Source organism: Rhinoderma darwinii, assembly GCF_050947455.1.
Source record: "Rhinoderma darwinii isolate aRhiDar2 chromosome 5 unlocalized genomic scaffold, aRhiDar2.hap1 SUPER_5_unloc_2, whole genome shotgun sequence".
In the NCBI taxonomy this organism is placed as follows: Eukaryota; Metazoa; Chordata; class Amphibia; order Anura; family Rhinodermatidae; genus Rhinoderma; species Rhinoderma darwinii.
In genome coordinates, this window is record NW_027461776.1 from 1772925 (window position 1) to 1790806 (window position 17882).

The 17882-nt window shown below is 44.9% G+C and overlaps 1 protein-coding gene across 1 annotated transcript in view; it reads right to left on the reverse strand.

The window, feature by feature from the left end:
• SLC4A2 (solute carrier family 4 member 2) overlaps nt 1-17882 on the reverse strand; it is a 181675-nt gene that overhangs the window by 57890 nt on the left and 105903 nt on the right. The window contains exons 6-10 of the mRNA XM_075847551.1: nt 3502-3635; nt 2657-2837; nt 2196-2331; nt 1906-2086; nt 1712-1820 (exon numbers count right to left, since the gene is read on the reverse strand). Coding sequence (XP_075703666.1) covers nt 1712-1820; nt 1906-2086; nt 2196-2331; nt 2657-2837; nt 3502-3635 — 741 coding nt within the window. The remainder of the gene's footprint in view (nt 1-1711; nt 1821-1905; nt 2087-2195; nt 2332-2656; nt 2838-3501; nt 3636-17882) is intronic.

A 17882-nucleotide genomic window follows, 5' to 3' on the forward strand; every position in this document is an offset into this window, starting at 1 on the left:
GGGTGAAGCATGCCGGGTGGTTATATTACATAGCCTGAGGGTGAAGCATGCCGGGTGGTTATATTATATAGCCTGGGGGTGAAGCATGCCGGGTGGTTATATTACATAGCCTGGGGGTGAAGCATGCCGGGTGGTTATATTACATAGCCTGGGGGTGAAGCATGCCGGGTGGTTATATCACATAGCCTGAGGGTGAAGCATGCTGGGTGGTTATATCACATAGCCTGGGGGTGAAGCATGCTGGGTGGTTATATCACATAGCCTGGGGGTGAAGCATGCCGGGTGGTTATATTACATAGCCTGAGGGTGAAGCATGCCGGGTGGTTATATTACATAGCCTGGGGGTGAAGAATGCCGGGTGGTTATATTACATAGCCTGGGGGTGAAGCATGCCGGGTGGTTATATTACATAGCCTGGGGGTGAAGCATGCCGGGTGGTTATATCACATAGCCTGGGGGTGAAGCATGCCGGGTGGTTATATTACATAGCCTGGGGGTGAAGCATGCCGGGTGGTTATATCACATAGCCTGAGGGTGAAGCATGCTGGGTGGTTATATCACATAGCCTGGGGGTGAAGCATGCTGGGTGGTTATATCACATAGCCTGGGGGTGAAGCATGCCGGGTGGTTATATTACATAGCCTGAGGGTGAAGCATGCCGGGTGGTTATATTACATAGCCTGGGGGTGAAGAATGCCAGTGGTTATATTACATAGCCTGGGGGTGAAGCATGCCGGGTGGTTATATTACATAGCCTGGGGGTGAAGCATGCCGGGTGGTTATATCACATAGCCTGAGGGTGAAGCATGCTGGGTGGTTATATCACATAGCCTGGGGGTGAAGCATGCTGGGTGGTTATATCACATAGCCTGGGGGTGAAGCATGCCGGGTGGTTATATCACATAGCCTGGGGGTGAAGCATGCCGGGTGGTTATATTATATAGCCTGGGGGTGAAGCATGCCGGGTGGTTATATTACATATCCTGGGGGTGAAACATGCCGGGTGGTTATATTACATAGCCTGAGGGAGTATGGACACCACAAGCTTGCATTGCATCCGGTCTATCTTCATCTTATATCAATCATCATTCGTAGATAACTCGAGGCTCCTTTACAACAATAAGTTATGGTGACACTCTGGAGGAGTTATGACATTGTCTACAGATAAAGTATAGAACATATTAAAGCTTCCAGTGTGGATTGTGGTGGTGGGGGGGGGTGGGGGGGGTGGGGGGGTCAACATTAAAGTTCCCCACCATCACGGTCTATTCCTCCAGCTCATACAAGAAAACCTCATTTCTTAATCATTTTCCAGGCTGAAAAACAGAAATGGTTCTACCTGTAGCGGCTCTACCAGCACAGGACCTACCGCACCTGAACGCCACGCAGGAGTCCATTAATGTTATTAGTGGCAGAACGTGGCCTGGTATCTATGACAAATCCTTACAACACGAGCTGCCGGATTGACTCGTGAGATGGAGCGGATATTGGTTGAGGTTATAAACGTTTGTTTTATTTTTCGGGACCTGGGTTGAGGTGGAGAACAATCATCTTGTGTGATACTTTTTTTTGTTCATTTCATCATTGTTATTTTTTCTTTTGGAGAATTTGAGTAAAGCTAAAAAGCTGCTCATTCAACTACACACATACTGTCCGGTAGAAAGCGCATAAAATCCAGGAACAAGCCCCGGACCAGACATGTCACACTCACCAACCAGCACCACACTGGCCTCCGCGTCCTCTGGGATCTTCTCCATGAGCTTCAATTCATGTTTAGACTTTGAGCGTTGGATTGTGGGTAATGATGGAAGAGATTCCCGCTGGATAATACATAGAGAAGAATACATTGATTGTCTTTTACCTACACATAAATCTGAGCGGCTCTAACCTCAACATGAATCTCACCTCATGATCTATGTCAATTTTGGTTTCCTGTTCTGTGGGGTCTCCACCCATTAGGGGGTCAGTTAAATTGGGTTCACTGTTCTGAGAAACATGATTAGTGCTGTGATGTCCAAGCAAAGAGCCGAGACTGGCAGCTGAAATGTTCCTTGAGAATGAGGAGTCCTTCTCGTCACCTGGGTGGCTAAAAATGCAAAGAATGTGCGTGATTGAGGAGACCCCGATGTGAAGGTATCTGAACATACAAGACGTTCACGTGCTCGTTATACAATACATCATGTACAGTAATGGACCTGTGCTTCAGAAGTAAAGCTCTCAGCACATTGGCTCTGTCCTCCGCCTTTATCTGGTCACTGATGATCATCTGTTCCGCGACCTGATGAGCGATTCCTGGCAGCGTTTTTTGGTCCAGGTCTAGAAGAACAGCACCTGGGGGATGGAGACTCCTTTTTTCACAACCACTTTGACGCGAGATACAGTACAGTAGATGAAATCTTACTTATATATGCCCATTACTGACCCAAACTGCACTCTAGATCTTTCTGGTGCCGCTACCAACCACTTCTCTCTTCCATCACTGAAGACCAGATCACCCAGCACCTCTGCCCATTACCCACCCAGCACTCCTACTCCAGATCTCTCACATTTTTTTAGCCTCAATGCAACGCATGTTTTGTTTTTTTACTCAACCTATGTCAAGCTAGCCCCCATTTTCAGTAAGCTCTGCGCCTCCTAATATACAACTTCTAGTTACCATGTGACAGTGTTCGCCGGAGCTCCAGAAGGCTGCGGAAACTCAGAGAAGCCACATGGGGCTTTCCCCATTGGTCCGTCTCGACTTCAACATCCTCCTCAAACTTTATCCAGCGAGCAGTTTCTTTCCACTGCATCTCCTGATGCTTGTCCAGAACTAACTCATTTAGCTCTACAAATACCTGGGGATTCAGAAGTGAGAAGGAGTATGACACAGAAACACTCTTCATGGACATATTTGAGACACGTGTCATCCTGATCTTGAATAGGGCCCCCAGAGTCTACTATGGGCCCATATCAGGGTTGGACTGGCCCACTGGAGAAACAGAGGGGTTCAGATACTAACACAATTATAGACCTTAAAAGGTCCAGCAGAAAATAACCCCATTTGGAGCTCTTTGAAACCAATCACTTGCCACGAGGGTCTATTTCTTTTGGGATGATTCACAAATGACCTATTAGACCTTATTGATGATATGTCCTGTATGTACAATGATAAGAATAAAAGCTATGATGAAATGAGAAGTGGGCATGTGCATGTTCTATATACATGGGGGGTGGGCCCTCAGAATCATCTCCTCTGGTGGGCCCAAAAAACCCCAGTCCGATGCTGACTCATATTGTACCTTTGTGAAGAAAAGTCATAGCATGTTTCATCGCAAGCCGTATTATGGAGGTACTCCAACTTAGAACTGCCGTTACTAAGGGAGAATAGGGTGCATCACGGATACACCACCAATCATCACACAGGGTGCCCACAGCTCAATAATACAGAATAGCTGCCTGCCTGGGGCCGTAGTGTCACACAACTACCGGCACTAGTCCTCGTCATCAGTTTGTCCTCACCTCATGGGGTTGAAGTGTTACACTCTTCCGATGTGGGTGTCTCTCTTTGTGCTCTTTGTTAATGTGAACCACTTGTCCTTTGGTCTTTCGTACAAGATGTCTACGTACAGCTGGAAGGTCCTCAAAACGATGACCTAAAATAATAAAGAACAAATGGTATAACCATCTTCCTGATGGGACATGCTCTGCTGCCTGTTATGGTATAGACCTTGTAAGAATGAAATACAACAATCATGAGGGGTGAGATGAGTGACGTGAGGGGCAGTAAATAGTCAATTATTATCCATTGTCAGCATGAAGGATTCTCCCGGGCGTGTCATGTAGGATACACTATAGTCATAGATGTCCACCACCCCCACCTCACTCCATAGTCATAGATGTCCATCACCCCCACCTCACTCCATAGTCATAGATGTCCACCACCCCACCTCACTCCACAGTCATAGATGTCCACCATCCCCACCTCACTCCACAGTCATAGATGTCCACCACCCCCACCTCACTCCAGTCATAGATGTAAACCACCCCACCTCACTCCATAGTCATAGATGTCCACCTCCCCCACCTCACTCCACAGTCATAGATGTCCACCTCCCCTACCTCACTCCACAGTCATAGATGTCCACCAGCCCCACCTCACTCCACAGTCATAGATGTCCACCACCCCCACCTCACTCCAGTCATAGATGTCCACCACCCCACCTCACTCCATAGTCATAGATGTCCACCACCCCCACCTCACTCCACAGTCATAGATGTCCACCACCCCCACCTCACTCCATAGTCATAGATGTCCACCATCCCACCTCACTCCAGTCATAGATGTCCACCACCCCCACCTCACTCCACAGTCATAGATGTCCACCTCCCCCACCTCACTCCACAGTCATAGATGTCCACCTCACTCCACAGTCATAGATGTCCACCTCACTCCACAGTCATAGATGTCCACCTCACTCCACAGTCATAGATGTCCACCACCCCCACCTCACTCCACAGTCATAGATGTCCACCACCCCCACCTCACTCCACAGTCATAGATGTCCACCTCCCCATCTCACTCCACAGTCATAGATGTCCACCACCCCCCCACCTCACTCCACAGTCATAGATGTCCACCACCCCCACCTCACTCCACAGTCATAGATGTCCACCACCCCACCTCACTCCACAGTCATAGATATCCACCTCCCCCACCTCACTCCACAGTCATAGATGTCCACCTCCCCACCTCACTCCACAGTCATAGATGTCCACCACCCCCCCACCTCACTCCACAGTCATAGATGTCCACCAACCCCACCTCACTCCACAGTCATAGATGTCCACCACCCCACCTCACTCCACAGTCATAGATGTCCACCACCCCCACCTCACTCCATAGTCATAGATGTCCACCACCCCACCTCACTCCATAGTCATAGATGTCCACCACCCCACCTCACTCCATAGTCATAGACGTCCACCTCACTCCAGTCATAGATGTCCCCCTCTCATGTCTCGCTTCACACTCGGGGATGTCCACAACCCATGCCTCAGAATTATGGGGCTGAATACATTAGTTATAATGTGACATCCCACGTCCCTGACCAGACCAATTCAGGAGCTCCGTTTACGCGTAGTACGTTATATAGGGCACCGGGCTTCTTGATGCTGTGATATAAGGTTCATAGATATGTGGCTGGGGCTTGGATTTGCCATGAAGATCATTTACATCAATAGGGGAAAAGTCACAGGAGGTCAAAGCACTAGAAGATTATTTGGGAGCTTCAAAACACCTTGGTTAGAGGTCTTAGATCAAAGACATACGGGTGAGATCTCATAAGTTTAGAGGTACGTTTCGTGGGACCAGTCAATTTGTTTCAGATGGTAAGATGCGTGTTAACAGGTCTCCCCATGACCCAGCATTCGATGTATGAGCCTCAGTAGTGGGTGAGATGCTATTCAGCATCAATGACATGAAGAGAACATTCCCTCTTCATCAGTATCATGTGTAAGGTCCAGCCCCATCATTTCTGATCTATATTAAGGTCCAGCCCCATCATTTCTGATCTACATTAAGGTCCAGCCCCATCATTTCTGATCTATATTAAGGTCCAGCCCCATCATTTCTGATCTACATTAAGGTCCAGCCCCATCATTTCTAATCTATATTAAAGCTCCGGCCCCATAATTTATGATCTATAGTAAGGCTCCGGCCCCATCATTTATGATCTATATTAAGCTCCGGCCCCATCATTTATGATCTATATTAAGGTCCAGCCCCATCATTTCTGATCTATATTAAGGCTCCGGCCCTATCATTTATGATCTATATTAAGGTCCAGCCCCATCATTTATGATCTATATTAAGGTCCAGCCCCATCATTTCTGATCTATATTAAGGTCCAGCCCCATCATTTCTGATCTATATTAAGGCTCCGGCCCCATCATTTCTGATCTACATTAAGGTCTAGCCCCATCATTTATGATCTATATTAAGGTCCAGCCCCATCATTTCTGATCTATATTAAGGTCCAGCCCCATCATTTCTGATCTATATTAATGCTCCGGCCCTATCATTTCTGATCTATATTAAGGCTCCGGCCCTATCATTTATGATCTATATTATGGTCCAGCCCCATCATTTCTGATCTATATTAAGGTCCAGCCCCATCATTTCTGATCTATGTTAAGGTCCAGCCCCATCACTTCTGATCTACATTAAGGTCCAGCCCCATAATTTCTAATCTATATTAAGGTCCAGCCCCATCATTTCTAATCTATATTAATGTCCAGCCGCATCATTTCTGATCTATAGTAATGTCCAGCCCCATCATTTCTGATCTATATTAATGTCCAGCCCCATCATTTCTGATCTATATTAAGGTCCAGACCCATCATTTCTAATCTATATTAAGGCCCCGGCCCTATCATTTATGATCTATATTAAGGTCCAGCCCCATCATTTCTGATCTATATTAAGGCTCCGGCCCTATCATTTATGATCTATATTAAGGTCCAGCCCCATCATTTATGATCTATATTAAGGTCCAGCCCCATCATTTCTGATCTATATTAAGGTCCAGCCCCATCATTTCTGATCTATATTAAGGCTCCGGCCCCATCATTTATGATCTATATTAAGGTCCAGCCCCATCATTTCTGATCTATATTAAGGTCCAGCCCCATCATTTCTGATCTATATTAAGGTCCAGCCCCATCATTTCTGATCTATATTAATGCTCCGGCCCTATCATTTCTGATCTATATTAAGGCTCCGGCCCTATCATTTATGATCTATATTATGGTCCAGCCCCATCATTTCTGATCTATATTAAGGTCCAGCCCCATCATTTCTGATCTATGTTAAGGTCCAGCCCCATCACTTCTGATCTACATTAAGGTCCAGCCCCATAATTTCTAATCTATATTAAGGTCCAGCCCCATCATTTCTAATCTATATTAATGTCCAGCCGCATCATTTCTGATCTATAGTAATGTCCAGCCCCATCATTTCTGATCTATATTAATGTCCAGCCCCATCATTTCTGATCTATATTAAGGTCCAGACCCATCATTTCTAATCTATATTAAGGCCCCGGCCCTATCATTTATGATCTATATTAAGGTCCAGCCCCATCATTTCTGATCTATATTAAGGTCCAGCCCCATCATTTCTGATCTATATTAAGGCTCCGGCCCTATCATTTATGATCTATATTAAGGCTCCGGCCCCATCATTTATGATCTATATTAAGGTCCAGCCCCATCATTTCTAATCTATATTAAGGTCCAGCCCCATCATTTCTGATCTATATTAAGGCTCCGGCCCTATCATTTATGATCTATATTAAGGCTCCGGCCCCATCATTTATGATCTATATTAAGGTCCAGCCCCATCATTTCTGATCTATATTAAGGTCCAGCCCCATCATTTCTGATCTATATTAAGGCTCCGGCCCTATCATTTATGATCTATATTAAGGCTCCGGCCCCATCATTTATGATCTATATTATGGTCCAGCCCCATCATTTCTGATCTATATTAAGGTCCAGCCCCATCATTTCTGATCTATGTTAAGGTCCAGCCCCATCACTTCTGATCTACATTAAGGTCCAGCCCCATAATTTCTAATCTATATTAAGGTCCAGCCCCATCATTTCTGATCTATATTAAGGTCCAGCCCCATCATTTCTGATCTATATTAAGGTCCAGCTCCATCATTTCTAATCTATATTAATGTTCAGCCCCATCATTTCTGATCTATATTAATGTCCAGCCCCATCATTTCTGATCTATATTAAGGTCCAGCCCCATCATTTCTGATCTATGTTAAGGTCCAGCTCCATCATTTCTGATCTATATTAAGGTCCAGCCCCATCATTTCTGATCTATATTAAGGTCCAGCCCCATCATTTCTAATCTATATTAAGGCCCCGGCCCTATCATTTATGATCTATATTAAGGTCCAGCCCCATAATTTCTGATCTATATTAAGGTCCAGCCCCATCATTTCTGATCTATATTAAGGTCCAGCCCCATCATTTCTGATCTATATTAAGGCTCCGGCCCTATCATTTATGATCTATATTAAGGTCCAGCCCCATCATTTCTGATCTATATTAAGGTCCAGCCCCATCATTTCTGATCTATGTTAAGGTCCAGCCCCATCATTTCTGATCTATGTTAAGGTCCAGCCCCATCATTTCTGATCTACATTAAGGTCCAGCCCCATAATTTCTAATCTATATTAAGGTCCAGCCCCATCATTTCTGATCTATATTAAGGTCCGGCCCCATCATTTCTGATCTACATTAAGGTCCAGCCCCATTATTTCTGATCTATATTAATGTCCAGCCCCATCATTTCTGATCTATATTAAGGTCCAGCCCCATCATTTCTGATCTATATTAAGGTCCAGCCCCATCATTTCTGATCTATATCAAGGTCCAGCCCCATCATTTCTGATCTATATTAAGGTCCAGACCCATCATTTCTGATCTATGTTAAGGTCCAGCCCCATCATTTCTGATCTATATTAAGGCTCCGGCCCTATCATTTATGATCTATATTAAGGTCCAGCCCCATCATTTCTGATCTACATTAAGGTCCAGCCCCATCATTTATGATCTATATTAAGGTCCAGCCCCATCATTTCTGATCTATATTAAGGCTCCGGCCCTATCATTTATGATCTATATTAAGGTCCAGCCCCATCATTTCTGATCTATATTAAGGTCCAGCCCCATCATTTCTGATCTATATTAAGGTCCAGCCCCATCATTTCTGATCTATATTAAGGTCCAGCCCCATCATTTATGATCTATATTAAGGCTCCGGCCCTATCATTTATGATCTATATTAAGGTCCAGCCCCATCATTTCTGATCTATATTAAGGTCCAGCCCCATCATTTCTGATCTATATTAAGGTCCAGCCCCATCATTTCTGATCTACATTAAGGTCCAGCCCCATCATTTCTAATCTATATTAATGTCCAGCCCCATCATTTCTGATCTATATTAAGGTCCAGTCCCATCATTTCTGATCTATATTAAGGCCCCGGCCCTGTCATTTATGATCTATATTAAGGTCCAGCCCCATAATTTCTGACCTATATTAAGGTCCAGCCCCATCATTTCTGATCTATATTAAGGTCCAGCCCCATCATTTCTGATCTATATTAAGATCCAGCCCCAACATTTCTGATCTATATTAAGCAGGGGCGGACATACCGCATGTGCAGCCGGTGCAGCTGCACAAGGGCCCCGCGTGGGAAGGGGGCCCGTTCAGTGGCGTAACTACCACAGTAGCAGCCGTAGCAGCTGCTACGGGGCCCGCGGCATGGGGGGGCCCGTGTCGCCCTGACAGGCACATTACATTTTATGTACCAGGCCTGGCGGCACGGGCCCCCTCATGCCTAGTAGCATCACAACACTAGGCATGAGGGGAGGGAGGGGGCGGGGGCCCGGTGATAGCCGCCACACTGCACTACCAATCGGGAGGGAGGGGGCGGGTGCCCGGGCCCGGTGATAGCCGCTACACTGCACTGCCAATCTGGCACAGATGAATAGGACAGGACGGCGATGCTGGTGGTAGGAGGAGCGCTCAGGCAGGGGAGAGGACAGGGGGCGGTGCGACGTAAGACTTCGGGCGGCTGGACAGTACAGTCAGGACTGCCGGAGAACTCATAGGATGAGCGGAGGACAGACACAGGACGAGTGGAGGACGTGCAGACTGCAGAGGACAGGTAGATGAAGTTAAAAAGTTCATGTCAGAAGGGAGAAGTTTTTATGTAGAAAAATCTGCCTCATAATTCCTTCCGGAATTTTGAGGCATATTTTGACCTGCCGGTAGAACACTTCCCGCGTTTTTCATTGCGTTTTTTTGTGGCGTTTTTCGGCCATCGGGCCGTGGGCAGGGAAACGCAGCAAAAAACGCATTTTCTGCCTGCCATTGTTGTCAATGGGAAGTCAGAGACAGAAACGCCCGAAGAAAGGGCATTGCGCTTCTTTTTCCCGCATGCGGTTTTTACTGCTCGCAGGAAAAATTTCATGGATTTCAATGGGAGGCACTTTCTGACGTTTTTCGCGAAAAAAACCTCAGTGTGAACTCCCCCTAACACAGGGGCGTAACTACTGCTATAGCAGCCGTAGCGGCTGCTACGGGGCCGCGGCATGAGGGGGCCCGCGTCACCTGCCGGCACGGGCCCCCACCTTGGCCGGAATCTCCGCTAGCTGCCGCTATGGCTGCTACAGCGCGATGCCACGGAACACTACGGCAGAGCAGGGAGTATCTCCCCGCTCTGCCATTAAACATAAGACATGTATCCCCTATCCACAGGATAGGGGATACGTGTGTGATCGCTGGCATTGATAGGGAGAACGGGGGACCGAAAGTCCCCTGAAGTTCTCCATCACAAACCTCGGACTTCCGGGGTCTGTGTCGGCAGCTCCGTAGAAATGAATGGAGCGCCGGTCACACTTGAGCTGCGCAGACACCGGAAGTCAGAGGTGAGTGATGGAGAACTTCGGGGGACTTTCGGTCCCCCGCTCTCCCTATCAATGCCAGCGATCACACATGTATCCCCTATCCTGTGGATAGGGGATACATGTCTTTTGTCTTTTCACACTGTAGGTCGCATTTTTTTGAGTGATTGGGGGTGTAAGGCAATCCCTACAGGGGGGGGGCTGTATAGCGTTCCCTACAGGGGGGGGCTGTAAGGCGTTCCCTACAGGGGGGGCTGTATAGCGTTCCCTACAGGGGGGGCTGTATAGCGTTCCCTACAGGGGGGTCTGTATGGCGTTCCCTAAAGGGGGGTCTGTATGGCGTTCCCTACAGGGGGGGGCTGTATGACTTTCCCTACAGACCCCCCCTGTAGGGAACGCCATACAGAACCCCTGTAGATAACGCCATACAGACCCCACTGTAGATAACGCCATAAAGTCCCCCCTGTAGATAACACCATACAGCCCCCTGTAGATAACGCCATACAGCCCCCCTGTAGATAACGCCATACAGCCCCCTCTGTAGATAGCGCCATACAGTCCCCCCTGTAGATAGCGCCATACAGTCCCCCCTGTAGATAGCGCCATACAGTCCCCCCTGTAGATAGCGCCATACAGTCCCCCCTGTAGATAGCGCCATACAGTCCCCCCTGTAGATAGCGCCATACAGTCCCCCCTGTAGATAGCGCCATACAGTCCCCCCTGTAGATAGCGCCATACAGACCCCCCTGTAGATAGCGCCATACAGACCCCTCTGTAGATAGCGCCATACAGTCCCCCCTGTAGATAACGCCATACAGCCCCCTCTGTTGATAGCGCCATACAGTCCCCCCTGTAGATAACGCCATACAGCCCCCTCTGTAGATATCTTGAGATTCAGTCCTGCTTGATAGGTAACAGTGCAGTAAGCTAAGCATGATAAGATCATCTAAATTATTGCATCTCAGTTGCATGAGTGCTTTGTGTTATATTCAATGATTCAATTTAACCTAAGTCTCTAAATGTGGGCAAAGAAAATAAAAAAACTATACTCACCTCCTCCCTCGCCTCCGTTCACCCGCCGCAGCCCCCATCCTCCTGTCTCGGTCTGTGTTACAAGTGTACAAGGCTGCACTGGTGACGCGCTGCCGATGGCACGTGACCGCTGCTGCCAATAACTCCTCATTGGTGTGCTGCTGAGGACAGTAGTTCCACAGCAAATCGCTGTTGAGGGCATTGATTGGCTGCAGCGGTCATGTGCCATCGACCGCGCGTCACCACAGCAGCTTTGTAAACACAGAAAGGGATAGGGGCTGCGGAGGGGGAACGGAGGCGCCGGAGGAGGTGAGTATAGGTTTTTCATTTTCTTTGCCCACATTTAGGGACTTAGTTTAGATAAGAATTTAACCCGGAAAAAAATGTGTTACTTGTGTTCTAAACTGGTAATAAAATGTACAATATAAATCTTCCTTCATAATTTTTATTAGTAAGGTTTATTTTTATATGCATATATATGTTTAGGTAACTTTGTCGGTATTGGGGGGGGGGGGCGGGGGGGCCCTGGCACATTATCTGCACAGGGGCCTTTTGCAGTCTGTGTCCGCCACTGATATTAAGGCTCCGGCCATATCATTTCTGATCTATATTAAAGGTCCAGCCCCATCATTTCTGATCTATATTAAGGCTCCGGCCCTATCATTTCTGATCTATATTAAGGTCCAGCCCCATCATTTCTGATCTATATTAAGGCCCCGGCCCTGTCATTTATGATCTATATTAAGGTCCAGCCCCATAATTTCTGACCTATATTAAGGCTCCGGCCCTATCATTTATGATCTATATTAAGGTCCAGCCCCATCATTTCTGATCTATATTAAGGCTCCGGCCCTATCATTTCTGATCTATATTAAAGGTCCAGCCCCATCATTTCTGATCTATATTAAGGCTCCGGCCCTATCATTTCTGATCTATATTAAGGTCCAGCCCCATCATTTCTGATCTATATTAAGGTCCAGACCCATCATTTCTGATATATATTAAGGTCCAGACCCATCATTTCTGATCTATAATAAGGTCCAGCCCCATAATTTCTAATCTATGTTAAGGTCCAGCCCCATCATTTCTGATCTACATTAAGGTCCAGCCCCATTATTTTCTGATCTATATTAAGGTCCAGCCCCATCATTTCTGATCTATATTAATGTCCAGACCCATCATTTCTGATCTATATTAAGGTTCCGGCCCTATCATTTCTGATCTATATTAAGGTCCAGCCCCATAATTTCTGATCTACATTAAGGTCCAGCCCCATAATTTCTAATCTATGTTAAGGTCCAGCCCCATCATTTCTGATCTACATTAAGGTCCAGCCCCATCATTTCTGATCTATATTAAGGTCCAGCCCCATCATTTATGATCTATATAAATGTCCAGACCCATCATTTCTGATCTATATTAAGGTCCAGACCCATCATTTCTAATCTATATTAAGGCCCCGACCCTATCATTTATGATCTATATTAAGGTCCAGCCCCATCATTTCTGATCTATATTAAGGTCCAGCCCCATCATTTCTGATCTATATTAAGGTCCAGCCCCATCATTTCTGATCTATATTAAGGTCCAGCCCCATCATTTCTGATCTATATTAAGGCTCCGGCCCTATCATTTATGATCTATTTTAAGGTCCAGCCCCATCATTTCTGATCTATATTAAGGTCCAGCCCCATCATTTCTGATCTATATTAAGGTCCAGCCCCATCATTTCTGATCTACGTTAAGGTCCAGCCCCATCATTTCTGATCTATATTAAGGTCCAGCCCCATCATTTCTGATCTATATTAAGGTCCGGCCCCATCATTTCTGATCTACATTAAGGTCCAGCCCCATCATTTCTAATCTATATTAATGTCCAGCCCCATCATTTCTGATCTATATTAAGGTCCAGACCCATCATTTCTGATCTATGTTAAGGTCCAGCCCCATCATTTATGATCTACATTAAGGTCCAGCCCCATCATTTCTGATCTATATTAAGGTCCAGCCCCATCATTTCTGATCTATATTAAGGCTCCGGCCCTATCATTTATGATCTATATTAAGGTCCAGCCCCATCATTTCTGATCTATATTAAGGTCCAGCCCCATCATTTATGATCTACATTAAGGTCCAGCCCCATCATTTCTGATCTATATTAAGGTCCAGCCCCATCATTTCTGATCTATATTAAGGCTCCGGCCCTATCATTTATGATCTATATTAAGGTCCAGCCCCATCATTTCTGATCTATATTAAGGTCCAGCCCCATCATTTCTGATCTATATTAAGGTCCAGCCCCATCATTTCTGATCTATATTAAGGCTCCGGCCCTATCATTTCTGATCTATATTAAGGTCCAGCCCCATCATTTCTGATCTATATTAAGGTCCAGCCCCATCATTTCTGATCTATATTAAGGTCCAGCCCCATCATTTCTGATCTACATTAAGGTCCAGCCCCATCATTTCTAATCTATATTAAGGTCCAGCCCCATCATTTCTGATCTATATTAAGGTCCAGCCCCATCATTTCTGATCTATATTAAGGTCCAGACCCATCATTTCTGATCTATATTAAGGTCCAGCCCCATCATTTCTGATCTATATTAAGGTCCAGCCCCATCATTTCTGATCTACATTAAGGTCCAGCCCCATCATTTCTAATCTATATTAATGTCCAGCCCCATCATTTCTGATCTATATTAAGGTCCAGCCCCATCATTTCTGATCTATATTAAGGTCCAGACCCATCATTTCTGATCTATATTAAGGTCCAGCCCCATCATTTCTGATCTATATTAAGGTCCAGCCCCATCATTTCTGATCTATGTTAAGGTCCAGCCCCATCATTTCTGATCTACATTAAGGTCCAGCGACATAATTTCTAATCTATATTAAGGTCCAGCCCCATCATTTTTGATCTACATTAAGGTCCAGCCCCATCATTTCTAATCTATATTAATGTCCAGCCCCATCATTTCTGATCTATATTAAGGTCCAGCCCCATCATTTCTGATCTATATTAAGGTCCAGACCCATCATTTCTGATCTATATTAAGGTCCAGACCCATCATTTCTGATCTATATTAAGGTCCAGACCCATCATTTCTGATCTATATTAAGGCTCCGGCCCTATCATTTATGATCTATATTAAGGTCCAGCCCCATCATTTCTGATCTATATTAAGGTCCAGACCCATCATTTCTGATCTATATTAAGGTCCAGACCCATCATTTCTGATCTATATTAAGGTCCAGCCCCATCATTTCTGATCTATATTAAGGCTCCGGCCCTATCATTTATGATCTATATTAAGGTCCAGCCCCATCATTTCTGATCTATATTAAGGTCCAGCCCCATCATTTCTGATCTATATTAAGGTCCAGCCCCATCATTTATGATCTATATTAAGGTCCAGCCCCATCATTTCTGATCTATATTAAGGTCCAGCCCCATCATTTCTGATCTATATTAAGGCTCCGGCCCTATCATTTATGATCTATATTAAGGTCCAGCCCCATCATTTCTGATCTATATTAAGGTCCAGCCCCATCATTTCTGATCTATATTAAGGTCCAGCCCCATCATTTCTGATCTACATTAAGGTCCAGCCCCATCATTTTTTAATCTATATTAATGTCCAGCCCCATCATTTCTGATCTATATTAAGGTCCAGCCCCATCATTTCTGATCTATATTAAGGTCCAGACCCATCATTTCTGATATATATTAAGGTCCAGCCCCATCATTTCTGATCTATATTAAGGCCCCGGCCCTATCATTTATGATCTATATTAAGGTCCAGCCCCATCATTTCTGACCTATATTAAGGTCCAGCCCCATCATTTCTAATCTATATTAAGGTCCAGCCCCATCATTTCTGATCTATATTAAGGTCCAGCCCCATCATTTCTGATCTATATTAAGGCTCCGGCCCTATCATTTATGATCTATATTAAGGTCCAGCCCCATCATTTCTGATCTATATTAAGGTCCAGCCCCATCATTTCTGATCTATATTAAGGTCCAGCCCCATCATTTCTGATCTACATTAAGGTCCAGCCCCATAATTTCTAATCTATATTAAGGTCCAGCCCCATCATTTCTGATCTATATTAAGGTCCGGCCCCATCATTTCTGATCTACATTAAGGTCCAGCCCCATCATTTCTAATCTATATTAATGTCCAGCCCCATCATTTCTGATCTATATTAAGGTCCAGCCCCATCATTTCTGATCTATCTTAAGGTCCAGACCCATCATTTCTGATCTATGTTAAGGTCCAGCCCCATCATTTATGATCTACATTAAGGTCCAGCCCCATCATTTCTGATCTATTTTAAGGTCCAGCCCCATCATTTCTGATCTATATTAAGGTCCAGCCCCATCATTTCTGATCTACATTAAGGTCCAGCCCCATCATTTCTAATCTATATTAATGTCCAGCCCCATCATTTCTGATCTATATTAAGGTCCAGCCCCATCATTTCTGATCTATATTAAGGTCCAGACCCATCATTTCTGATCTATATTAAGGTCCAGCCCCATCATTTCTGATCTATATTAAGGTCCAGCCCCATCATTTCTGATCTATGTTAAGGTCCAGCCCCATCATTTCTGATCTACATTAAGGTCCAGCGACATAATTTCTAATCTATATTAAGGTCCAGCCCCATCATTTTTGATCTACATTAAGGTCCAGCCCCATCATTTCTAATCTATATTAATGTCCAGCCCCATCATTTCTGATCTATATTAAGGTCCAGCCCCATCATTTCTGATCTATATTAAGGTCCAGACCCATCATTTCTGATCTATATTAAGGTCCAGACCCATCATTTCTGATCTATATTAAGGTCCAGCCCCATCATTTCTGATCTATATTAAGGCGCCGGCCCTATCATTTATGATCTATATTAAGGTCCAGCCCCATCATTTCTGATCTATATTAAGGTCCAGCCCCATCATTTCTGATCTATATTAAGGTCCAGCCCCATCATTTATGATCTATATTAAGGTCCAGCCCCATCATTTCTGATCTATTTTAAGGTCCAGCCCCATCATTTCTGATCTATATTAAGGCTCCGGCCCTATCATTTATGATCTATATTAAGGTCCAGCCCCATCATTTCTGATCTATATTAAGGTCCAGCCCCATCATTTCTGATCTATATTAAGGTCCAGCCCCATCATTTCTGATCTACATTAAGGTCCAGCCCCATCATTTCTAATCTATATTAATGTCCAGCCCCATCATTTCTGATCTATATTAAGGTCCAGCCCCATCATTTCTGATCTATATTAAGGTCCAGACCCATCATTTCTGATATATATTAAGGTCCAGCCCCATCATTTCTGATCTATATTAAGGCCCCGGCCCTATCATTTATGATCTATATTAAGGTCCAGCCCCATCATTTCTGACCTATATTAAGGTCCAGCCCCATCATTTCTAATCTATATTAAGGTCCAGCCCCATCATTTCTGATCTATATTAAGGTCCAGCCCCATCATTTCTGATCTATATTAAGGCTCCGGCCCTATCATTTATGATCTATATTAAGGTCCAGCCCCATCATTTCTGATCTATATTAAGGTCCAGCCCCATCATTTCTGATCTATATTAAGGTCCAGCCCCATCATTTTTGATCTACATTAAGGTCCAGCCCCATCATTTCTAATCTATATTAATGTCCAGCCCCATCATTTCTGATCTATATTAAGGTCCAGCCCCATCATTTCTGATCTATGTTAAGGTCCAGCCCCATCATTTCTGATCTACATTAAGGTCCAGCCCCATAATTTCTAATCTATATTAAGGTCCAGCCCCATCATTTTTGATCTACATTAAGGTCCAGCCCCATCATTTCTAATCTATATTAATGTGCAGCCCCATCATTTCTGATCTATATTAAGGTCCAGCCCCATCATTTCTGATCTATATTAAGGTCCAGACCCATCATTTATGATCTATATTAAGGTCCAGACCCATCATTTCTGATCTATATTAAGGTCCAGCCCCATCATTTCTGATCTATATTAAGGCTCCGGCCCTATCATTTATGATCTATATTAAGGTCCAGCCCCATCATTTCTGATCTATATTAAGGTCCAGCCCCATCATTTCTGATCTATATTAAGGTCCAGCCCCATCATTTATGATCTATATTAAGGTCCAGCCCCATCATTTCTGATCTATATTAAGGTCCAGCCCCATCATTTCTGATCTATATTAAGGTCCAGCCCCATCATTTCTGATCTACATTAAGGTCCAGCCCCATCATTTCTAATCTATATTAATGTCCAGCCCCATCATTTCTGATCTATATTAAGGTCCAGCCCCATCATTTCTGATCTATATTAAGGTCCAGACCC